General features: G+C 56.9%; 11 protein-coding genes across 11 annotated transcripts; 7 read left to right on the plus strand and 4 right to left on the minus strand.

Annotated features, from left to right (window-relative positions):
• Nucleotides 1–2,002: 2,002 nt before the first annotated feature.
• On the plus strand, nt 2,003–3,357 carry SLS55_007864 (uncharacterized protein; the record flags this gene model as incomplete). The annotated part of the gene is made up of 3 exons (XM_066779279.1): nt 2,003–2,092; nt 2,151–2,716; nt 2,775–3,357. 3 exons carry the CDS (start codon nt 2,003–2,005, stop codon nt 3,355–3,357), a joined length of 1,239 nt encoding a protein of 412 aa, XP_066630083.1.
• Nucleotides 3,358–3,954: 597 nt separating this feature from the next.
• Nucleotides 3,955–5,084, plus strand: SLS55_007865 (uncharacterized protein; the record flags this gene model as incomplete). Its single annotated transcript, XM_066779280.1, has 3 exons — nt 3,955–4,160; nt 4,290–4,425; nt 4,488–5,084. 3 exons carry the CDS (start codon nt 3,955–3,957, stop codon nt 5,082–5,084), a joined length of 939 nt encoding a protein of 312 aa, XP_066630084.1.
• A 785-nt stretch (nt 5,085–5,869) lies between these two features.
• aat2_2 (Aspartate aminotransferase, cytoplasmic) lies at nt 5,870–7,297 on the minus strand (the record flags this gene model as incomplete). Its single annotated transcript, XM_066779281.1, has 3 exons — nt 5,870–6,811; nt 6,898–7,029; nt 7,118–7,297. 3 exons carry the CDS (start codon nt 7,295–7,297, stop codon nt 5,870–5,872), a joined length of 1,254 nt encoding a protein of 417 aa, XP_066630085.1.
• Nucleotides 7,298–7,849: 552 nt separating this feature from the next.
• On the minus strand, nt 7,850–9,022 carry SLS55_007867 (uncharacterized protein; the record flags this gene model as incomplete). Its single annotated transcript, XM_066779282.1, has 3 exons — nt 7,850–8,090; nt 8,141–8,853; nt 8,906–9,022. The coding sequence occupies 3 exons, from the start codon at nt 9,020–9,022 to the stop codon at nt 7,850–7,852; spliced, it is 1,071 nt and encodes a 356-aa protein (XP_066630086.1).
• Nucleotides 9,023–10,319: 1,297 nt separating this feature from the next.
• On the plus strand, nt 10,320–11,335 carry SLS55_007868 (uncharacterized protein; the record flags this gene model as incomplete). Its single annotated transcript, XM_066779283.1, has 3 exons — nt 10,320–10,328; nt 10,595–11,044; nt 11,180–11,335. 3 exons carry the CDS (start codon nt 10,320–10,322, stop codon nt 11,333–11,335), a joined length of 615 nt encoding a protein of 204 aa, XP_066630087.1.
• A 745-nt stretch (nt 11,336–12,080) lies between these two features.
• On the plus strand, nt 12,081–12,790 carry SLS55_007869 (uncharacterized protein; the record flags this gene model as incomplete). Its single annotated transcript, XM_066779284.1, has 3 exons — nt 12,081–12,326; nt 12,433–12,546; nt 12,722–12,790. 3 exons carry the CDS (start codon nt 12,081–12,083, stop codon nt 12,788–12,790), a joined length of 429 nt encoding a protein of 142 aa, XP_066630088.1.
• A 340-nt stretch (nt 12,791–13,130) lies between these two features.
• Nucleotides 13,131–13,814, minus strand: ROT1 (Reversal of tor2 lethality; the record flags this gene model as incomplete). The annotated part of the gene is made up of 2 exons (XM_066779285.1): nt 13,131–13,445; nt 13,494–13,814. 2 exons carry the CDS (start codon nt 13,812–13,814, stop codon nt 13,131–13,133), a joined length of 636 nt encoding a protein of 211 aa, XP_066630089.1.
• A 625-nt stretch (nt 13,815–14,439) lies between these two features.
• SLS55_007871 (uncharacterized protein) lies at nt 14,440–15,301 on the plus strand (the record flags this gene model as incomplete). Its single annotated transcript, XM_066779286.1, has 2 exons — nt 14,440–14,530; nt 14,589–15,301. 2 exons carry the CDS (start codon nt 14,440–14,442, stop codon nt 15,299–15,301), a joined length of 804 nt encoding a protein of 267 aa, XP_066630090.1.
• Nucleotides 15,302–15,427: 126 nt separating this feature from the next.
• SLS55_007872 (uncharacterized protein) lies at nt 15,428–15,834 on the minus strand (the record flags this gene model as incomplete). The annotated part of the gene is made up of 3 exons (XM_066779287.1): nt 15,428–15,483; nt 15,548–15,638; nt 15,694–15,834. The coding sequence occupies 3 exons, from the start codon at nt 15,832–15,834 to the stop codon at nt 15,428–15,430; spliced, it is 288 nt and encodes a 95-aa protein (XP_066630091.1).
• Nucleotides 15,835–16,281: 447 nt separating this feature from the next.
• On the plus strand, nt 16,282–19,608 carry MTR10 (Nuclear import receptor; the record flags this gene model as incomplete). The annotated part of the gene is made up of 7 exons (XM_066779288.1): nt 16,282–16,413; nt 16,476–16,568; nt 16,624–16,902; nt 16,989–17,079; nt 17,131–18,414; nt 18,467–18,892; nt 18,941–19,608. The coding sequence occupies 7 exons, from the start codon at nt 16,282–16,284 to the stop codon at nt 19,606–19,608; spliced, it is 2,973 nt and encodes a 990-aa protein (XP_066630092.1).
• Nucleotides 19,609–20,584: 976 nt separating this feature from the next.
• On the plus strand, nt 20,585–21,452 carry SLS55_007874 (uncharacterized protein; the record flags this gene model as incomplete). The annotated part of the gene is made up of 3 exons (XM_066779289.1): nt 20,585–20,631; nt 20,666–21,012; nt 21,196–21,452. The coding sequence occupies 3 exons, from the start codon at nt 20,585–20,587 to the stop codon at nt 21,450–21,452; spliced, it is 651 nt and encodes a 216-aa protein (XP_066630093.1).
• Between the last annotated feature and the right edge of the window lie 982 nt (nt 21,453–22,434).

Raw genomic sequence — 22,434 nt, forward strand, 5'->3', positions numbered from 1 at the left:
CGCCCGCATTTCGTACCCGCCGCTGTGTGCCAATGTCTTCCTTTCGCAGCCGGCCAGAGGAGACGGATGGGCAACATGCGCAATTCTGGAACCTCGCTGGAATCAACCAGAGCTTCCTCTCTCTTGACCGGCGTTCTCTGTTGAGTGTTGAAGAGTTCGACCATGACGTCGACCAGGTAGGCCCACTTTGGCAGCCTGTTGGACCCTCAGCTCATCCGCCTAGTCCGTAGTTTCGTCCAACGGCTGGGACACCAACAACAACCCTGCCTTCGTGTCTCCGCCGACGAGCACCTACTCCAACAGTAACCTCGGCGACTACACCAACACCACGTGCAATCAATTTTATACGACCGACGCTGCGTACAAATGGGGATGCGACCAAGCAATCGGCGCCGACTACATCGGCGGAGACGGGCAGTGCTCGCTGACCATAGACCCCCGGCCAGAGCGGTTAGAGGATGTCTTCGCAGATGATTATACGTACCCAGGGCCTGGCCCGTCCATACCCTCCATCGACCAGACCAGCTACCTCGATCCATCGTTCCTCGGCGTCGGCGATGGGGTGGACATGGGCAATATCGGGCCTGACCTGGAAGAAACTCACCTAGAACCGCCAAAGATCACAGTGGAGGATACAGGAGATACAGGAGGCATGGAGCCCTGGTTGTATGGCATGTATACGCCTGGCTTAGGAATCATCAACAACAAAATCCCACCACAAGCAGGCCCTTCATCAGCGTCGGCGGGAACGCTAGGCGTAACGCATCGCCATAGGGAACCAGCAGACGACCAAGTGACGGAGAGCAGTGTCAACACGTCGCATACCAGCCATTCCTGCCGGACATGCTCTAAGAACTTCGGTAACAAGGACGATTTAAGGTAGGAAGTTTCCGCATCATTTCCGATCTCTGCGTGCTGATGGGATTGCGCAGACGTCATCAACGATACCACGACACAAAGAAGCACACCTGCAGAACCTGTGGGAAAGGTTTTGTGCACCCCAAAGATCTCCGGCGTCATAAAACAACCCACAGTACGGTCAGACCGGGGAGGGCGTGCCCAGTGGATGGCTGCGCGACTGCCACTGGCAGGAAGGACAACTTGAAGAGACATGTTCAGAATAAGCACCCGGACTTCGACTTTGACGCCTGGGTGGCGGCTTGTTGACGCGGGTTTCGCGCGACGGCAGATAATGTTGGAGTTGTTAAGAAAGTCGGATTGGATTGGCGTTTGGGTCTAATGCACGGAGTTTCTGGTTCGTCGGTGATTGGATGGCGGCCAGTGTTCGAAGGATGTTGGATGACATAATGCGCCAGGCCAACGACACGAACGTATTCGTATTTCTTCTTTTATACGTCGGCGGAATGCGGAGATGAGCGGCCCTCCAGACGAACTCACGATTGTAGCTCCTCTCCTTGCCTATATACTAGCCATTGGTAACGAAATCGCAAAGGCTCTATTTAGTGGCTGCCGACCTGATCATGCGTTCGGCGACTTGCAAAGCCGACTGCCGGATCTGCGCACGGGATCGGGCCAACACCGTCGCAACGCTGGCCGTTAGGAGCAAAGCCTCGAGGCCGGCGCAGCGTTGGCGCCAACGCCGGTGCATTTGATTGCCTGGCCACGGTTTTTGCCTCTGGATCCATGCTGACCGCAGCCTAGCGCCGTGGTATCGGCCTTGGCGCAAACGCAGGAGGCACGCGAGCATCCGTCATCCCTGTCAGGCCGGGACGCGTGTACCCGGGGGCTGCTCATATTGCAGACGCCGGAAAGGGACCAATTCTTGGGGTAGTTTCCAGCCCTGTCAAGTCGTGCAGCCCTCCCGTTACAACACCGCCAGTGCGGCTGTGTCCCTCCCATCTTCTCCCTTCGCCTGCCGCCGCCCCTCCTGTGCCTGCTGCCGACGCTCTCTCCGATCGCTTTAAGTGTACTGCCCGCCGTACATACATACGACCCAACACACCACTTCCCGGCGCTTCCGTCGCCCGCTCCAGTTGCCACGATGAAGCCGGACACGATCACTTACCCCGTCGAGGACCCGGTATGGAACAGCAAGCCCGCGTGGGTGCTGCCTGGCTGGGCGGAGCCTTTGGTACGTGAAATCCTGCGGAGAGGTGAAGGAGATCGCCGTCGCTGACGATCCATCGTAGATGGTCGCATCCATCCTGTTCGGAGCCATGTACATGACGAGGCGGAAAGGCTTTTCGATCCGTCGCAAACCGAAGGGCTACAAGTCGATATTGGATGACGAGCCTGGCTCCGAGCGCTCGAGCAATGAGTTGCTGCGGTACGATTCCGAGAACGAGGACGACGCCCAGGACCCGATCGCTGCGGCCAAGCATCTGCCCAAGCAGCGCAAGTGCTGCTGCGGCATCGTCGTGCAGACCCCGAACACGTCGCGCTTCAAGAACAACGTCCACAGCCGCATCCTGCAGAAGTTCCCGTTCCTGATCGAGATGTTTTACTGGATCATCAACTACGCCTTCTACCGCATGACCGCCATCACTTCGCAGCGCATTTTCGCAAAGTCGGGCATCTGGAATGTGGCACAGGAGCATGGCATCAATGTGCTCAAGTTCGAGCATTTGAGCGGGTTCAGCTGGCTTTTTCCCGTCCAGGAGCGTCAGGTCCAGCAATGGTTCATGCACGGCCATCAGGACGCCTTGACCGCGCTGAACAAGGCGTACGCGCTGATCCATATTCCAGGCACCGTCGGGTAAGGATCTACGCTTATCTTTGACATTTTTCGAGGAACTCTGTTGACCGTGCTTCAGGTTTATCTGCTGGTATTACTACATCGCGCCATCGCATCCCACCTTCGCTGTTGCCCGCCGCACCATGACCCTGACCAACTTCATGGCGTTCATGACCTTCATTTTCTACCCGTGCATGCCCCCGCGTCTCCTGCCGAAAGAGTACGGTTTCCTGGACACGGTCCGTCACGACGATGCCCAGAGCGTGTGGATGAGCGGCAAGTACGTGAACTCACTCGCGGCCATGCCATCGATGCACTTCGGCTACGCCTTCTGCATCGGCATGACCCTCATCTACCACTCGGGCATCTTCCGCCGCACGCTGGAGCGCGGCGAGATGAGGAAGTCGGCGTTTTGGAAGCTTTTCTACCTCTTCGTCGGCCTCGCCTATCCCACCTTCATCCTCACCGTTATCGTGGCTACTGCCAACCACTATCTCCTGGATGCGGGCCTCGCCACCTGCTACGTCTTCATCGCGTACGCTTGCAACAAGGTCTTCTTCGTATTCCTGCCGCTTGAGGATTGGTTGCTGTGGGTCCTGAGAGCCGAGAAGCCGATTCCCTCCACTGGCGAGCGGTTCAGGGAGCGGGGTGGCAGGCTGTAAATGCCTGTGCATAATATTCACATATCCTTGGACGAGGCGTTTGCGTAGAGCGGCGCACGAGACAATTGTCTATCAAACTTAACGGCATATAAAGAGCATAGTAATAACCTTCTTCACGACTTCCATTTGTGCGCGTTATATACGAGCCCCGTGGGAAGCAGTAGAATTCATCTTCCACAAAAATCAATTGATATTCGCACGGGATCAAAATGTGCTAGTGACGCAGGGACATCCATACACACACCTTGCGCCAAGACCGGGGTTCGGGGAGGTACTGAGAGCTCCCGCCCGGGCCAGCCTTGCACCACTCACTCTCAAATCGACACGCGAACCAGCCACGGTCTTTTCCCTCCTCCTCCTCCTCCCGCCGCCTCAATCCGCCTCTTCGTTCGGCTCCTGCCAACGATTGATCCGTTTTCGCTTTTCCTCGTCATCGCGCAATATTGTCAATTGAGCTCGACCCGGCGTAGCGCGTTGTTACCCGCGCTCACTCGCTAGCTCCATCACCAGACGCGTCGCGCATTACGCGAAACCGCCCACCCCACTCCAACGCCGAAGGTGCATACAAAAGCATAGGAAACGAGAGCTGCAGAAACAATGGCGGACCCAGCATCGACCACCGACACACCGCTCGAGGGCACGCCCGCCGCCGACGTCGAGATGGGCGGCAGCGGAGATCTCGCGCAAGAGGACAACACCAACAACCCCGAGCAGGAAGCCGGTGATGAGGGTGATGACAATGACGAGGGCGTCGAGATGGCCGAGATCGAGCCCGAGACCCCCAAGGTCATTAAATTCCTGGAGTAAGCACGCAATTCCAAGTTCCTTTACATCGCCAACGTGGGGGAAGGAGAGGAGACATTGAAGGCCGGGCGAAGCAATTGAGCTTTCAAACAAGCTTGGACGCGCTTTTCGCTTACAATCCCATACAGCTACCTGAAATCGCCCATTATCGAGCTCCTCGTGGGCAGGGATGAGGAGCAAACACTCCTCACGGCGCACCAAGCGCTACTGACCAAGTCGCCCTACTTCGCAGAGCAATGCGCCCAGTTCGCCGACGGCGAACCCGTAAGCAATTGACGCGCCCCCACCCTCAAACCAGATCACCGCGACATTGACCCCGTCTCTAGCGCCGCCGCATCGAGCTTGCCTCGGAAGACCTCGACGCCATGGGCTCGCTGCTCGAGTACCTCTACCACAACGAATACTTCCCCAAGCGCCTCTCGGCCGACAAGGACTCCAAGCTCGAGCCGGATCCGTCCTTCCCGGGCCCCGACACCCACGGCGTGCAGCTGCTCAAGCACGCGCGCGTCTACACGCTCGCCGACAAGTTCGGCCTGCCCGAGCTCAAGTCGCTTGCGCACTCCAAGATCCACCGCACCGAGTCGACCGCCCGCGGCGAGATCGCCTACGCCCGCTACGTCTACGCCAACACCAACCCCGACGACCGCACCATCCGCCGCCCCGTCGCCGCCTTCTGGGCCCACCGCTCGCACGTCCTGCGCCACCAGGCCGAGGACGAGTTCCGCGCCATGTGCCTCGAGTTCCCCCAGTTCGGCTTCGACGTCCTCAGCCTCGTGCTCGACGCCAAGGAGAAGCGCGGAGGCGGAGGCGGCGCAGGTCTCAGCGGCGAGCCGGTCGTTGGAGTCGCCGCCAGTAGCAGTGCCGGCGCGGCGGCGGATCCGCCTCGCAGCGCGAGGAAGAGGGCGAGGGTTAGTCATGGCTGAGCATTCGTCATCCACATCCCCATCCCGGAGGATATGGTGGCGGCAGCGATTTTTCCATTTCCATCTATTTTTTGCTCATACGCTGAAACGTTGGGGTGCTTTAGGGTGGATCTTTCCGATCCTAAGAGGGGAAGAGAGAAGAAGACAGAAAAGCGATCGCATCAGGAGGGTTACCGTGCTTTTTCTCTTTTCTCCACTATCCTTTTACTTTAAGATTTACTTTAAGGCAAACGCTGAGAGCGTTTCGACAATCAGAGAGGGGAGATTTGTACGACTGGGCGATCGTACGCGCGAGAAAAGAAAAGGTGCATTTACGTTAATGCAGAGGATCCATAAAGGGCGCCGGAAATGCATGGGCGGGTCATTCTTCGCAGTACAAGAGCGCGTCTTCTATTCTTTCAATATCCTTCAGCCTTATTACTCAAGCTGGAAAAGGTCGTAGGATATTTACATACCGTATTTGAGGAAAAGATAAACCCGGAGAAGAACGAGCGGGTTGCAGATAGCCTTGATCTCTCAGTGAAAAAAAAACCCCCCCCAGGTAGCACTTGGAGGATCAAGTCGACGTGACAGGTCGTTGTCAAAAATGGAAAAGATGAGAATCGAGCGTAGCAGAGCCCAAGACTCCGAATCAGATTCACGCCGTTAGCAGCGAAGCTTCTCTATCTAATACAGCAGTTGACGCCGTTGTGTATGGTATTTTTTCGTAGCCTTACAAAATACAGATCCGCAGATCCTCCCATGCTCATCATTGTCATCAAGCTACTTCACATACCCATGTCGCTCTATGCCTCCCTCACGACCTTGTCGATGGCGTTAGCAACGTAGTCCACGTTGTTTGTGTTCAGACCAGCCATCGAGATGCGTCCGTTCTTGGTCATGTAGACGTGGGCGTCGGCGCGAATCTTCAACACCTGCTTCTCGGTCAGGCCAGTGAAGCTGAACATGCCAATCTGGTCTGTAATGTGGTTCCAGGTGCCGGGAGTGCCGAGCTCCTCGAGCTTTGAGCGCAGCGCCTTGCGCATGTCGATGATGCGACCGCTCATGGTGCGCAGGTTGTCCTTCCACTCCTCAAAAAGGGCGGGGTCGTTCAGCACTGTCGAGGCGATCTTAGCGCCGTAGATGGGCGGGTTGCTGATCTCGGAGCGCTGGAGAATCTTGAGCTGTGAGTCGACGCGGTCGACGACATCGCTGGCGTTGGAACCGGGCGCCGTGACGAAGTGGAAGCAGCCCGCACGCTCGCCGTACAGACCAAAGTTCTTGGCGTATGACTGCGCGATGACCAGCTCGAAGCCTTGCTCGACGAAGTAGCGGATGGCCCAGCCGTCCTTGGCTAGGTCGCCGGACGCGAAGCCCTGGTATGCGCAGTCGAAGAAGGGGAAGTGGTTCTTCTCGCGAATCACTTCGGCGATAGCCTTCCATTGCTCCTGCGTAGGGTCCACGCCGGTAGGGTTGTGTGCACAGGCGTGAAGCAGAATAATGCTGCCCTCAGGCGCACCCTTGATGGTGGAGAGCATGCCATCGAAGTCGAGGCCGCGGGTCTTGGTTGAGAAGTAGGGGTAGGTCTTTACGGGGAAGGCGACGTTGGTGAAGATCTGGTTGTGGTTGGCCCAGGTGGGATTCGAGAAGTAGACGGTCTTGTCTGCCTTCGTGTTGTAGAACCTGGCAAGGAAGAGAGCGCCCAGGTGGACGGCGCCAGTGCCAGAGATTGTCTGCAGGCTGGTGACCTGTTTGGTGTGTCAGTAGGCGATTTCCTTGACTAATGGTGCATGCGCCAAGCGGCACAGCACCCAACGCGGGGTCAAAAACGTACACGCTTCTCAGCAATGGCGGGGCTGTCGGCGCCCAGTATCAGCTTCTGCGAGGCAGAGGTGAACTGAGGCAGGCCCGCGATGGGCAGGTACTCGTGGTTGAGCTCGGGGTCATTGCGGAGGATCTCGTCGGCCTATAGGATCGCTTCCAGTCAGCGCCCACTGTTGCGCGGAAACAGCGCCGTGGCGAGGCGGGGTCGGGACAAGGAGCTGCGCGCTCACCTTCTTCACAACAGGCAGCACCCAGGGCTTTGCGGTGTTGTCGCGATATGCGCCGATGCCCAGATCGACCTTCTTTGGGTCAGTGTCGGCGCGGTAGGCGGCCATCAGCCCGAAGAGGGGATCTTCGGGAGCTTTGGGCACGACATCGGCCTGGAAGACGGAGCTCTTTGCGGGAGACATGTGGGCGGATAACTGCTGCAGACGCGAGCGCGACGAGGTGGATTGCGGGCTGGGAGCGACGGAGGTGGGGTCTGCAGAAGCGGGCGGGAAGGATGGTGTTGGTGGTGGCATGACGGGCTATTAATGTAGGGCAGCTCTCCGCGTTTCGTATACCCCGGAGGATCGGCTTATCGATTGAGCGAGCGAACGGCCCGCAGCTACTCCGCAAAAGGACAGGCCACACCAGCGGAACCGCAGCGCCTGACTTCTTGGGTTTTCGGACTGATGGATGCACGGAGCAAGGGGAGCTCTGGGGTAGTGGGATGGCCTGAGGGATGCGAGGAGGAGTGGAGCGCACGGGTGGAATGCGTCTAAAATTTCCTGGGGAGGCTTGCGAGCCTTATAATAGCCGTCACGCGAGCTGCGTCTGTCAGGGTTCGCTGAGGGGCCGGAAACCGAGGTTCCGCAGCCACTGATAGCTGGTCCTATTGACATCACGCGCGCCTAAACCCGCGGCCTCCGTCGCGCAGTCACGCTTTTCACATGCAAACCCCCGCCTCCTCATTCGATAAGCTATATGATCAGGTCCCACACCACCAGCGTCCCGCACATGGCGCACGTCGCGTAGAAGATGGCCTGCGCTATGCTCTTCCTCTCCGTTGCCCTCTTGAGCTCCTTGTTGCCGCTGCCCACGTTTTCGGCCGTAAGGTGCGAATCTTGCACCAACTGGTCGATTTGCGCCTGCTGCTCGAACAGGTTGGTGGCCAACGTGCTTTGCAGCTCCGATATTTCGAGGAGGGACCGCTCGGTTGTCCTGACGCCCTTGTTAGCCTGGCACAGTGCTGTGAGACCATGGGTACATACCGCACTTTGTCAAGCGTGTCTTCGTAATGCTTGAGCATGTCCTGGTTCTCCTCCGCAAATAGCTGGAGCTGCTCCTCGCTCAATTCCTGCTCCACGTGCAGCCCAGTCTTCTCGTCTAAATCTGCTGCTTTTCCGCCGGAATATCCACCAGTGGACCCGCGTCCTCCGCTAAGGTCATCCAGCGGTGGTATTCCGCGCGCCTTGTAGAGCACGCTTTTGCTCTTCTCCCGCTCTCTCTCCAGCCGAATCTCCATCATTGAAGCCTGGAAGCCGCTGACGTCTCCGAGCTTCTGGCTAAGGAACCATATGACACCGTCTCGATGTATTTTGATCGTGTTCTGCTTCGCTTCCTCAAGCTCCTCCTCTGGGCTCTTCGCCGTGATCGCGCCGCCAGCTGCCCATCTTCCAAGCGCTCCCAGCCCTTTCGTTGCGCGCTTTCGCAACGCAACTGTCTCATCCGCAGACTGGCGCACGTTTTCTGCGTCGGCGAGGTTTTTGATCGCGCCGCTCAGCTCGCGAAGCAGCTGCTTGGTCTCGGCATCGATCTGTTCGCGCTGCGCATCCGTCAGGTATTTGCGCTCTTTTTCATGCCGTGGTATCGAAGAAGACGAGTTGGTGCGGGCGAGTTGGGTCCGGCGTGGAGGTTGCGCGGCCGAAAGATAGGACTGGCGTATGGAGTGGAGATACTGGTTGAGCTCGGAGATGTGTTTGTTCTGCGCGGTTGTCAGGAAAGCACAAGCAAGTCGGCGGTGCATGGCGGCTTACGATGCGGTAGGCTTCCTTCATGAAGGCTTCAACATTGTCCAGGTCAAACGCACGAGGCTCGATGGGCGGCTTGTTATGCCGCCGTAGGGATTCGTTGAAAACAGGAGAGAGGTCCATGATGTGCTTGTGCAAGAGGCAGTGGCAGCTCGGGGAAGCTCTGGTCAACGTCAACGTAGCCGCATGAGCTTCGCGCGCTTGGCGTCGGGCGGGCCTGGCCTAAATCCGCGCTATTACCGACAGAGCAACGAATCCCGACACCCACCCTTCGCTCTCATCAAGAGACCGCTCATTCGCCGCTTCGCCATGCCGATACATTCCGCCTGTCATGCCTCGCCAAATTACGCCACTTCCCGCGTTTGCCCTCACCGACCGCGTCCCCACCGATGTCGGTTAAGCACCGATAGCCAGTGCCCCTCCACCCGCGCCATATGCTCCCACTGTGCTTGAAATGCCTCCGCTCCGCTTTTTCTCCCTTCTCTTGTGCTGTGGACGACCGTTTCCGTCCCCCAATCTCTTCTCTTCCGCTCTGAAGACCCCGGATTATGACATCACCAACCGCACTGGAGACTCTTGAACCGGCTAGCACATTGGTGGCTACCAACGCCCGTGATGAGCTAAGGATCTCGGCCTCTTTCGACAACGAGGATGCCGCCCACGGTCTGCGAGAGGCGCGGGAGTTGGAGAGTGAGAAGCACGCAGCGGACATCAGCCATGCTTCCCCAACATCCTCGCGACGACCTTCAACTTCGAAAGAGCCAGATGCGCAAGACCTCGAAAGAGCCACCACAACTGCATCAGGGCCTGTTTACTCCATCTACCCAAGGAAGATGAAGTTGTTCATCGTGTTCATGGTGGCGTGGGGTGGCTTCTTCTCCCCATTATCCGCAAACATCTACTACCCCGCCCTCAACACTCTAAGCTCAGAGCTTCACGTCTCCGATGAGCTCATCAACTTGTCTCTCACTTCCTACTCAATCTTCCAGGGTCTCGCGCCAACCGTTTTTGGAGACCTTGCGGACATGGCGGGGAGAAGGCCAGCGTACATAATCGGATTCATCATCTACATCGGAGCTTGCATCGGGATCGCGCTTCAAGACTCTTATGCTGCTCTCATGGTCCTCCGTTGTTTGCAAAGCACCGGAAGTAGTGGTATGATAGCTCTGGCAAACGGCGTCGTAGCAGACGTTGCCACTGTGTCTGAGCGGGGCACATGGTTAGGATGGGCGACAGGCCCCATGATGATCGGACCTGCAGCAGGGCCAGTGATTGGTGGACTTCTTGCTCAATTCTTGGGCTGGCGTGCCATCTTTTGGTTCCTGGTGATCATGGCGGGCGTCTACCTTGTCATCTTCACAATCACTTTCCCAGAGACTGGACGAAATGTCGTCGGCAATGGTTCCATCCCGCCTCAGGGATGGAACATGTCCGTCCTCAACTGGCTTTCCGTCCGGAAAGCCGCCCAAAAAGAGCAGCCACTCTCCCGTACAATCTCGAGAGAGAGCAATCGCATCGCGCAGCAACGCCTCGCCCGAGCTCGCAAGCTGCGCTGGCCCAACCCGCTTAACACCATGAAGCTACTCCGCGAGCCCGACGTCGGTCTCCTCCTCATCTATAACTCCCTCGTCGTAAGCCATCACCCTCTCCACCCAAGGCTTCCCGCCTCCGTTTACTCACATACCCTTCACGTAGTACACCGCCTTCATGAACGTCGCCGCCAGTGCCCCCTTCCTCTTCGCCGCCACCTACACCTTCAACGACCTCCAAATTGGCCTCTCCTTCATCCCCTTCGGCTTCGGCGCCCTCCTCGCCCCCCTCGTCAACGGCCGCCTCCTCGACTGGAACTACCGGCGCACCGCCGCCCGGATCGGCATGCCCATCGACCGTAAGCGCGGCGACGACCTGCGCAACTTCCCCATCGAGCGCGCGCGCATCGAGGTCGCCGTTCCTTTACTCGCCGTCGGCCTCGCGTCGCTGACCGCGTACGGCTGGGTCATGGACGCGGAAACGCACCTGGCGGCACCGCTGGTGATGTTTTTCCTGCTGGGGCTGACGCTGACGGGCACGTTCAATGTGTTGAATTTGATGCTGGTGGACTTTTATCCGCTGAGCCCGGCGACGGCGACGGCGGCGAACAATTTGGTGAGGTGTTTGGTCGGGGCCGGGGGCAGCGCGGTGGTGATTTTGATGATCAAGCGGATGGGGAGGGGGTGGTGTTTTACCTTTCATGCGCTGGTCGTGTTGGCGGCGAGTCCCATCTTGTGGGTGTTGGTGAAGAAGGGGCCAGGTTGGAGGGAGAAAAGGAGGGTGAAAGCTGAGGAGGTTAAGCGGAAGAAGGAGGAGAAGGAGATGGAGAGGGCAAGGGTGGAAGAGGAGGGTAGGGCGAGAAACGAGGGTTCAAAAGAGGCGGCACTTGAGGATGAGGAAAAGTGAAGTTGTGGGTTGCTTAGAAGACGCTGGTCTCTTGCTGATACTTGTCTAGGGGCTCTCTAGTTGAAACGCTTCGTTGCATATAATCAATTTCTATCTCACATCCCAATCGTGGGCAAGGTGAGGTTCGAACTAGCGAGAGTGACGTTTTGCTCCCCCATAGTTTGATAGTGTAGTATTCCTGGGGCTTGGCACTCACGACACGGATACCCCGGCCGGGGAAGGATCCCTCAACCAACATATCGGCAATGTGAGATTCCATGTGGTTTCACATCGGGCCGGCAGATCTGACAAGGATCTCTGCTCTCGCTGAGGCAACATGAGTCACCTCCCGCAGCTGAAAAGCCCCAAGCCAGGCCGGCCCTATCATTTTGCTGTCACACCAAGCCACAACAAGCCTCATCCAGCCGGACCCTCCAGCCTGCCCCGCATTGCGGTCTCCAGGCTACCCCGGGTCTGACAGGAGTCGCATGGTGCCCAGTTTACGACTTGACACTAACGCCGTCTTGGCCCCGGGGCATTATAAGGCGTTATGACTGCGTACCAACTATAGGCAGCACGCTCTACAGACACGGCTTAACTCTCTTCTTCCCAGCCACCACACGCGTGCACGCAGCTGCCTAGCGCCAAGCCTAGTCTTACCCCTCAGCTGATCCTTCATCTACGGAAGGATCCGCATTCCTTAAGAGCACAACACTTTTCAAACTCATACCATCTCCAGACCACCGCCAGCACTACCAATACGGAAATGTCATCCACCGAAGCTCTCAAGATACCAACTGCCAATGTCGACCCTGATGCCCCCTCCAAAACCTACAACGCATCCTGCCACTGCGGCAGCGTCAAGTTCTCCGCCAAAGTCTCTCCGCCGCTCGAAGAGGGAGCGCATGAGGTGGCGAGCTGCAACTGTTCCATCTGCGTCAGTAAAGGATACCTGCTCATCTACCTCGCCAACGACGCGGTCACTTTCGAGAGCGGCGAGGAGCAGATGAAGGTAAGATATCACGAGCCTTGTGTCATTTCCCACCTTCTCCTCTTCATCAAGCAGGGAAAAACGTCTAGGCGGCAGTTAATTGATCGTCCTCCGTGCGCGAAAACAGGACTACAGCTTCAACGAGAAGAAGGTGAAGCACTTCTTCTGCCCCAATTGCGGCACGGCTCTGTTCATCTCTTCCGTCACGCCGGGGTTTTTCGAGGGTATGAAGGCTGTGAACGTAAGTGTGTTGGGATTTCTCCTTTCCTCCAAACTGGTCTTGGCGAGCGGTATCCGTGAAGAGACTAGCGTTTGGCCCAGTGTGTTGGCTGTTTGCAGTGACTCAGTGCGATTCAGTCGGGTCGGACAATGTTGGCAATCCCTTGATCGGTCTGAACTGACTTGACTCTATCTAGGTCCGTACCTTCAAGGATGTTGATATGGATTCTCTGAAGATTAAGAAGGCGGACGGAAAGAGCATTTGATTACTGTATTCGAAAAAAACAAGCTATGACGTCATGCACAGCATGGGAAATGGAATGCATCGAATTATAGCTTCGCGACCGTAACAATTGCGAAGTGAAGACACAAAGGTGGCTGGGGATATCTTACGTTGAGTATTCCATCACTGAATCGAATACAGCCCCCCAAAAATAAAGTTAGCGACTATGGTTCCTCAGTGAAGTCGTAAAAAAACGTGCGCTCGTCTAATGCCATCGCTGGTGGGAAAACGCCTGGAACTGCCGAATAAACATATTTTTTCCCCTTGAACTTTGTTCGTAGTGCGCCAGGGTGGTATCTCTCGTCATGTTCGTGAACCGTTGCTCAGAAGCAAAAGTAGAGGATGGATCCGACCGCGGTCATGCCCAGTCCGAACCACCACCAGCGGTCCGCGTCGATGTGCTCCGGTTTCTGGCCAAGCATCCTGCGCTTCAGCGGGGTGAAGACTTCGTCTGCGCGCTTGATTTTGGTGCTCGACTTGGAGGTCGCGGTGGCCTTCGCACCGGTCGTGAGGCTTGACGTCGGGAGCATCTCCGCGGGAGTGTAGGCGAGGTAAAGCGGTATGACCGGCGTGCCATCGGAGCCATAAAGGGTTAGTTTCTTGACGTTGTGGTATTTGTCCGTCTCGATGAGGTATTGCTACGGCGAGGATCAATACCATGTCACATGAAGGACGCTCATACATACCTTGAATGTTTCGTTCTGGGTGTATTTTGTGTAGACGCCGGTGTCGTACTTGCAAGGATCGGAGAGGAGCTGCCTGCCGTCTTCGAAGGGCGTAAGGTGCAGCTTGCCGTCAGAGGTCTTCTCGAAGGTGCCGTGCTGCCATTGCATGATCCCCTTGGGACAATGTGGTGCCGTGGCTGCAACAGGCGTCAGCATAGGGTTCCTTGGCTGTAGCGCGTTCAGAGAGGACGCACGGTTCGCGATGGCGCGATATAAGGCCTCCTCCCAGAAGCCGTCGGAGGTGAAGGAGTAGGAGATGCCTGGCAAGGCAGGCTCAAGCATCGAGTCGTTCGTCGGGTTGTAGAAACTCTATGCGGATGCGCGTCAGTGTCGATCGAGCCCACATATCTCCACAAAAGGGCGACGCACCGGCCCGGTCAGCGTTTTGTTTGACTTGGACGACCAAGTGCCGTATAAATTGGCGTCGGCGACGCCCTGCGCAACAACAACGGTGGCGCCGACGAGTGCGACGGCAGAGGACAGCAGCATGGCGGCGGGCGCAGGTGGCGGGCGAGCGTAACGAATGACTCGGCGGGCGTGGGAGCCAAGCAGCGGCTTGGGGCGAGAAGGGCTCGAACGCGGAGAGAGATGTGTTGTGGATGAAGCTTGAGCGTTCCTCCAAGCGCTGACGACGCTGGCCGGGGCCTAGGACAGGAGATACGAGCCAGGCGGGCCCGGACGCTCCCCTGCCCGCGCGCGTTCCCAGCAAGGGTTTGCCCCAGATCTCTCAGCCACACGCAGGAACCGTAGGAGCCGCGACGGAACATCCCCCGACCAGATCAGGCGGCGATCACTTTCTTGTCATTGGCCCCGCCGCTGCAGACTCTTCAACCAGCCGAATCTTAGCGGTCGGCATCCGCGCTCGCAGGGACCATCGTTATCCGTCCACCCCGCACGTTTCACCGACATGGCGTCTGTTCAAGCGGCCAAGAAGGAGCTGCGTACACAGATCAAGCAAGTCTTGGCCGCCTTGCCGCAGGATGCCGTTGCACAACAGAGTCAGCCACTTTCGTTGAGCTTTCGCCTGCTGCCACTGTGCTGACGGCCCCCCCGCAGCTTCTCGTGCCGTCGGTGCGCTTTTGTCTTTGCCCGAGTACCAGGCGGCCAGGCGCATCAGCGTCTACTTATCTATGCCCGTTGGAGAGATTTCGACGGCAGGCATAGTCAAGGATGCTCTTGCCAGCGGCAAGAAAGTCTTCGTTCCGTACACTTACCAGCGTTCTGCTCACCCGGAACTGAGGCCCAAGTCCATCATGGACATGGTGGAGCTTCACTCGTTCCGAGACTTCGAGAGCTTCCAGCCGGATAGATGGGGCATCCCAACACCAAGCGCAGAGTCAATCACGGACCGTCAGAACAGCTTTGGAGGCCAGGGGCTCTCTGAAGGCGATACTCGTCCAGCCAATGGTGCAGAGCCCGGGCTGGACCTGATTGTCGTGCCTGGCATGCTTTTTGACGCCGACTTTGGCAGGCTGGGACACGGCAAAGGTTTCTACGACTTCTTCTTTGACAGATGCCAACAACATTGCGGGAAAGCTTCAGGCGTCCGTATGCCTTTTCTCGGTATGACCGCAGTCCGTCATCTCACCAGCGAAGATGCAATGGCTAACTCAGAGCAATTAGTTGGACTCGCATTAAAGGAGCAGCTACTGCTGCCGGCTCAGTCCATACCTATGGACGCGACCGACTGGAGGCTTGACGCCCTTGTGGTCGGTGATGGGGAGGTCCTTCGTTCCACCAAGGCCCAGCCTAACGCGTCCATGCCATAGTCCTCGGAGGGAGAGATAAAGCTGTCGCTCTCCAAGCCATTCCTTCCTTTTCCCGTTACGCCGCACCTGACGCCTTCCCCATGCCGTTCTTTTGTGATATCCCGTGCATTCTTTCTAGTCGCCCATTCACGCATCGACACTCTGGATGAGAGAAACGTTGTCACCCTTGAGGAGGATCTGGCCTGTAGCTCTGTCAGTAGGCTGCCGCTTGATCCCATTCGCGCAGCCCATCGTAGCAAGACGTACCGAGGGTGCGACGCGCTTCCGAGGTCTCCTTCGTGGCAAGCTTGACCTCAACGGCGTCGTCGATCACGAGGTTCATGAACTCATCGAAGCCCTACACTAAGTTAGTAGATCGTGTCGCGTGGTCGACAGGACTTAGAACTGCTTACGCGGATCTTGCCCTCAATGCGCATGCCGATCTGCTCGAAGAGCCAGATCTGAACCGTAGCGCGCGTCTGTAAGAGCTTGAAGATGAAGTTGATCGGAGGCAACAGGACCTTGTTTCGGTTTCCACCACCGCGGCCGGCCATTGTGAGGGTATTGAAGCGAGGAGCTGGTGAGTTTCTTGGCGTGTAGTGGCAGTCGCGGTCGAGTGGCGCAGGGTGGGCGGGTGCAGAGCGTGGAGGTGGGATGTACGGTGGTTGCAGCTGCGCTGGAGCTCGCCGTCGCCAAAGTTGTTCGTTCGCAGCGCGCTCTGCGCCAAGCCTCGGGCGGCGGAAGGCGGGCCCCAGTCACCTAGCAAGTACGTACGACAACATTGGATTATTTTTCCACTATGCACCTTGCCTGCGCTTGACAAACATACCAACACACCTTTTCTTCCTCCACGGCCACCTGCGTGCTTCCAAGAGGCTGCCCGGCTCCGACGCGTCCTGCGATCCTATGCGCCTTACGTAGCGGCACCCCTCAGTCCGCCCCACCTGCTTGTCCAAACCTCCGTCACCACCCCTCTGCGCCGACCATCCAAGGCCGCGACCATGGCTGCCAACGGTGCGGCGGCCCAACAGGCCTTTGCGCCTGTCCTTGCAGCGCTGGCTACCATGCAGAGCAACGTCGACCGCACTCAGAAAGCCCAGGCCCACGAGTATCTCGAGCAGTTCCAGAAGTCGGTCAGTAGACAACGCCGCTCAACCACACGCCTCACGGCCGCGCTGACACCACCCGTCACCAGGAGGAGGCATGGACCACCAATTTTGCTATACTGCAGTCCCCCGATGCCGCCGTGGAGGCCAAGCTGTTCGCCGCGACGACACTCAAAGGAAAGGTAGGATGAATGCCGAGGCCCCATGTCAGGAGCGCGCGCGTGCTAATGCGCCCAGATTGTCTATGACCTCCACCAGCTACCGCGCGAGTCGCTCTCGCCGCTACGCGACACTCTTCTGAGCGTGCTTGCTGCCTTCCGCGCCGGCCCCAAGCCCATCAGGATGCAGCTGTGCGTGTGCCTGGCGAACCTGGCGATACAAATGATGGAATGGAAGGATGTTCTGCCGCTGGTAGTTTCGACGCTCGGCAACGATCCCCAGAGCATCCCCTGCGTCCTGGACTTCCTGCGTGTCCTGCCGGAAGAAGTTACCGAAGGACGAAAGATCAATCTCACTGTACGTTCGGCCGAACCACCACTTTGCGAGCTCCCCGACGGCCATGTTTCGCAGCGCAGTCAAAGTCTAATACCTGATGAAAATAGGAAGATGAGCTGCAGGAAAGGACAAAGGAGCTGCTGGAGGATAACGCGCAGGAAGTCCTCAGCCTGCTGACCCAGTATGCCCGCTCGTCCGGTAAATTCCTTGACCCATGTTCTGTTGAAAATCCTGTACTGACTTGCACAGACGCGGCTTCGAAGAACCCTCAGCTTATGGACTGTATTCAATCGTGGGCACGTGAGGTCGCAATCAACGATATCGTCAACTCCCCCCTGTTGGATACGGTTCTAAACGGACTCTCCGAGGACGAGCCATTCGAGTCTGCTGTGGAGTGCATCTGCGCAGTCATCCGGGAAACCAGAGACGTTGATGAGTGCATGAATGTCATCTCGACCCTCTACCCTAAGCTTATGGCCTTGAGGCCCAAGATTGAGCAAGCTGCTGAAGAGGAGGATACCGAGGTGTTCAAGGGAATTGCCCGCGTTTTCGCAGAGGCGGGCGAGGCGTGGGTTGTGCTGATCGCAAGGCTGCCTCAGCAATTCCAAGGCCTGGTGGAGTCCGTGCTAGAGGCCGCTGCGCGGGACACGGAACGGGACGCCATCTCTCACACCTTCAACTTTTGGTACGAGCTCAAGCAATACCTGACCTTGGACAAGTATATGCAAGCGAGACTCGAGTTCGTGGCTGTTTTCTCGAAGCTCGTCGATATCATGGTCGGCCACCTGGAATACCCCAAGCCGGAATCTGGCGACGAGAAGGATCTGTTCGAAGGTGACCGTGAGCAAGAGGAGAAGTTCCGGGAATTTAGGCACCAGATGGGCGATGTGCTCAAGGACTGTTGCGAGGTCATCGGGGTGACGGAATGCTTGCAAAAGTGCTATGGACTCATCGAGGATTGGGTCAACAAGTTTGGTCCTCAGGCATCGGCTGGTCACGTTCCGGAATGGCAAAAGCTGGAGGCACCACTGTTCGCTATGAGGGCTATGGGACGTATGGTTCCTCAGGATGAAAACATCATGCTCCCACGCTTGATGCCGCTGCTCGTTCAGATCCCGGACCAGGAGAAGGTACGTTTCCAGGCGGTCATGGCCCTTGGGCGATACACTCTGTGGACCGCTCAGCACCCGGAAACTCTCCAGCCTCAATTGGACTACATCATGACGGCATTCAACCACCCATCGAAAGAAGTTGTTCGCGCTGCAGCTCTGTCGTTCAAGTTCTTCTGCAACGACTGCGCGCCTCTACTGAAGGATTATATCCCTCAGCTTCAACAGTTCTACACCAGCGTGCTCGACAGACTTCCTGCGAGCAGCCAGGACGAATTGACAGATGGTGTTGCGTCTGTTCTCGCTGAACAGCCGCCTGAGGTTATCTACGACTACCTCAAACTGTACTGCGACCCTGTTCTCAAGACCATTATGGAGATGGCGCAGAGTGCCACGGATGACAAGGCCAAGCTCGCTCTTGCTGGTAGGTTACTTTCCATGCGCTCACTTGAATCAAATACTGAACAAGACAACAGACAAGCTGCAAATCATTACCATCTTCATACAATGGGTCCAGCCTGAGGTCCCTCCTACTCAACCTCACCCTTGCGTCAGATACTGTCAGGAGATTTTCCCGGTCTTCGCCACTCTTTCCGATAACTTCACGACATTTTCGCCGATCCTTGAGCGCGTGTGCCGTTGCTGGCGCTATATGGTTCTCTCCTATCGCACTCACATGGCGCCCCTGCTTCCTCAATTGGCAGACAAGCTGGCTTCAGGATTTACATCGTCAAGGCAGGGCTGCTTCCTGTGGGCCACCGACTCCATTGTGAGGGAATTTGCTCCTGGAGTTGAGGGTATTGACTCGAATACATTCGCGGCCGTCTTCCAATTTTACTCTCAACAGGCGACGACTTTTCTGAGGGCGCTTAGCGACCTTCCCCCAGAACAGTTGCCTGATGGTAAGTATAACGTCTCGGAGGTTTGGGGATCATCTAACTGTGGTGTAGTCATCGAAGACTTCTTCCGACTGTCCGTGGATGTCCTCCTCTTTTTCCCTGAGCAGTCCGTCACGTCTCAGCTCATGCCCTCGATCCTCTCTGCAGCTACCACGGCTCTCACTCTCCTCAAAGAGGAACCTCTAATCGCCTCGTTGCATTTCCTGCGCGACTTCCTCGCCTATGGCACCGACAACCCGCCTTCATCGGACTGGGGGGACGAGCCTCGTATCAACCCTCCGGAGATCCAGACGGCAGTCAAGCACCTGGTCAGCGGCCAGGGCGAGCAGCTAACCCAGCGTATCATGACTGGCATGATGTACACATTCCCCCGGGACTGCTTCCCAGACGCATCTGGCGTTCTGCTTGAGATGTTCAACCTGATGCCTGTGGAGGTGGCGGGGTGGGTTAAGACGACCGTCAGCATGCTGCCGCCTGGGTCCATCAGCCCGCAAGAGGCGGAGCGGCTGATGAACAACATCAACCAGTATTATTCCCTTATTCCTGAGAAATTTACGTACAGTGCTTCTGATGGGAGAACCAGGCGCATCCAGTCGAACGAAGTCCGCAAAATCCGCATGCTGCTGCAAGACTTCACGAACTCGTACCGTCGCCGTAACGTCGCACCTCGCGAAGGCTTGGGTCGCCTCGAGGCGACCCGGTTCCGCTTCACCGGTTGAGCGGAACTGCCACTTCAAGACGATTACGATAGCAAGAAGGGTCGGACAGGGTTTAGAGGGGGGCTTGTAAAGTTTAGCATATTCCTGTTTCGTCGGCGACGCGGCGGATTGTGGTCAACAACCGCAATGCGATCGATGGGATGGCGGATGGTCTTTATTCTTTCTGCTGCTTTTACATTTCAAGCTTTAGGTGTTGATAAAGTCAGGACTAGTGATGGGGGTGAGGGGGGAGGGAATACGACTCGATCTTCTGGAAAGAAACAAGACGGAGGGACAAAAATTTCGATGCATTGCAAGTAGGGAGTTCTATGGCATATGGTGCGGGTAGTAGGCTTATACCGATTAAGGGATGGACAAGGGAAGAGGGGAGCGAGGCATGGCTGGCTGGCCGCGTTGGCGACGCCGGAGAAGCTACACAGAAGATTACGATGCTTCTTCTTGAAGAGCCGAGTTCCACGGGCTGAGACCTGACGAAAGGGCTGGACTTGGACGACGACTGGGCGTCAGCATCATGTCGGTGTGGTCCGAGCCGTAGCCCTCATGCCCGAATTTGGAGCGTGAGACTAGACCTCGACAATGACTCACCGCAGGATCGACTCCGCCTCACGCTGTACCAGTCGAAGCTGAGGCACGAGAGGTACGCCACGCTGGATGCCAACCCCACATCCACTGGTACAGGCTGTCTGGTAGGCTGGCGAGCTCTGCACTCTGGCTCCAGCCCGCGCCAAGGCAACCCGCACGCCCTAAGCGGAGACCGCGACCGTCGGCGCTGTGACACCGCCCGCTAGCCACTAGCAGAAAGCGTTCTCCGCACTGCCACCTCTCGCTGCCCATAAATACCCCTCTTCATCTCAACCTCAGGCTGCGCTCCAACCTCAGCGGCTTCTCTATTCCGCCTCAACCTTTCCCCTCGGGCCTCGATTGTGGGAGGCCCTTTCTTCGTGTTTTCTTCCAACAACAACAACAACTGCACACCATGTCGGCCTGCTTCAGCCTCTCCGTCTTCTACTACGTGCCGAGCCAGTTCGTCGCAACAGTCCATCCAACCTAACACCAGTGGTTTCTTGCACCTTGGGAACCACAACTGTCTTGCATCGGATTTCACCGGCACTTCTCTGGACTTCGCTTTCACACACGGCAACTCTTCACCGGATCTTCTCGCTCCCTTCCCGGAGCCATATCAACCGCTTCCTCCCTCGTCCGTTCCCGGCTCGTTCTTCAACAGTGACTTTGACGCGGCATCGCTCGACATTTTCGCCGGCCTACAAGACGACCCGCTTCTGTTCGCGCTTGATGGCGCAAACAACGGATCAATCTACTCGGACGAGTCTCCCGACAACCTCTTCTCGCAACCTAACATGTACAACGAATCGTTTCTCGCCGCTACTCTGAATCCCACGTCAGGTTGGTGTACCTCGACTTCCTCGCAGCTACCGCCCAACTAACAAGTAGCAGACTCATTCAACTCTTTCGCTACATCTACCCAGCCCTCCAGCAAAGCTCCTTCTTCCCGCCCATCCCCTTACTCTGCCGCCGAGTCGACATTCTCCAATGATGCACCGGCGCGTGCCTCCTCATCGCCCTCAGGCGTCTCTTCCTCGGCTGGCGGCAAGCGCAAGCGCCCCGCTTCCGGCGACGAGCCCGCCGACGAATCGCTTGCCGACAAACGGCGCCGCAACAATCTTGCGGCGGCGAAGTACCGGCAGAAGAAGGTCGACCGAATCACGGAGCTGGAGGACGAGGTCAAGGAGGTGTCCAAGGAGAGGGATGAGCTGAAGCTGCAGTTGGCGCGGAGGGATGCAGAGTTGGAGCTTTTGCGGAAGCTGATGTTGGATAGGAAGTAGCGTCTTGGACTTTCTTCGCCTTTTCTTTTACCTCGATCTGCTTTTAAGGGGCCTTGAGGCTACGTTGTTAGCGTGTGCTTCGGCCAAGTTGGTTTGGAGTTTGGGGGGAAGGGTTGTGCGATGCTCAGACGATGTCGGTATCGTTCAACAGGAAATTGTTCATTTTTTTTTCTTTAGATCGGCAAATGCTATCTTCATTGCTGCTCCTGATGTTCTGTTTGACACTGGAAAAAAAAGTTTGTTGACTTGCCTCACATCATTGATTGCTTGAAGGATTCGATGATTCAATTGTCTATCTACATACTGCAAGAACCGCCATTTAACGCTGTCCATCCTACTCACCTCTTCTCACATCTGAACAATCATTATGGTGTTGTCTGAACTCATGGTCCACGACTCTCGTTCATCATGGCTCACCACGGCCACATCCCTGCCAGCCACGATTTTCACTACTTCCTTTTGCGGTTAGAGTGCCAAGCTATGAATCATAATTGCTCACCCTCACTCAGAACCAGGCTGACAACGGGTCCTCTCCTCATCCCCCGTCTTTTTCGGTCAGCAACGCAGGCGATGGAATCAACGCTCTTCCTTTCATTCTGAATCCCATGCGCCACATGCGACTACGAGTGGCGCACGTGTGCTTGTGTGTGGGCTTGCTGACTTTCCAGGATTTGGCCCCCACCGCATCGTTCTTACCCCGTGGAGCCGGAATCTCCGAATCATGTTTCAACCCCAAGATCGTCCACTCCTCAGCGTTTGAAGAAGTGACAATTTGCATGAAGCTTCCTGAGTCGCGCTCAAAAGGAGCCCTTCCTCATAGGGCTGTTCTATGTTTGGGTTGCAATGCAAACGGCTCAACGTCGACGGTGGTTGCGATTGACGCTGCGGGAAGATATCCAGCATCTGCAATGCACTGCCCGTCATTGGCTGGCTGATTCAGGTAGGCGCTGCGCAATAGCCGCGACCAAGGACACCATTTGCT

The sequence above is a fragment of the Diplodia seriata genome, assembly GCF_021436955.1.
Source record: "Diplodia seriata strain FDS-637 chromosome Unknown scaffold_8, whole genome shotgun sequence".
In the NCBI taxonomy this organism is placed as follows: domain Eukaryota; kingdom Fungi; phylum Ascomycota; class Dothideomycetes; order Botryosphaeriales; family Botryosphaeriaceae; genus Diplodia; species Diplodia seriata.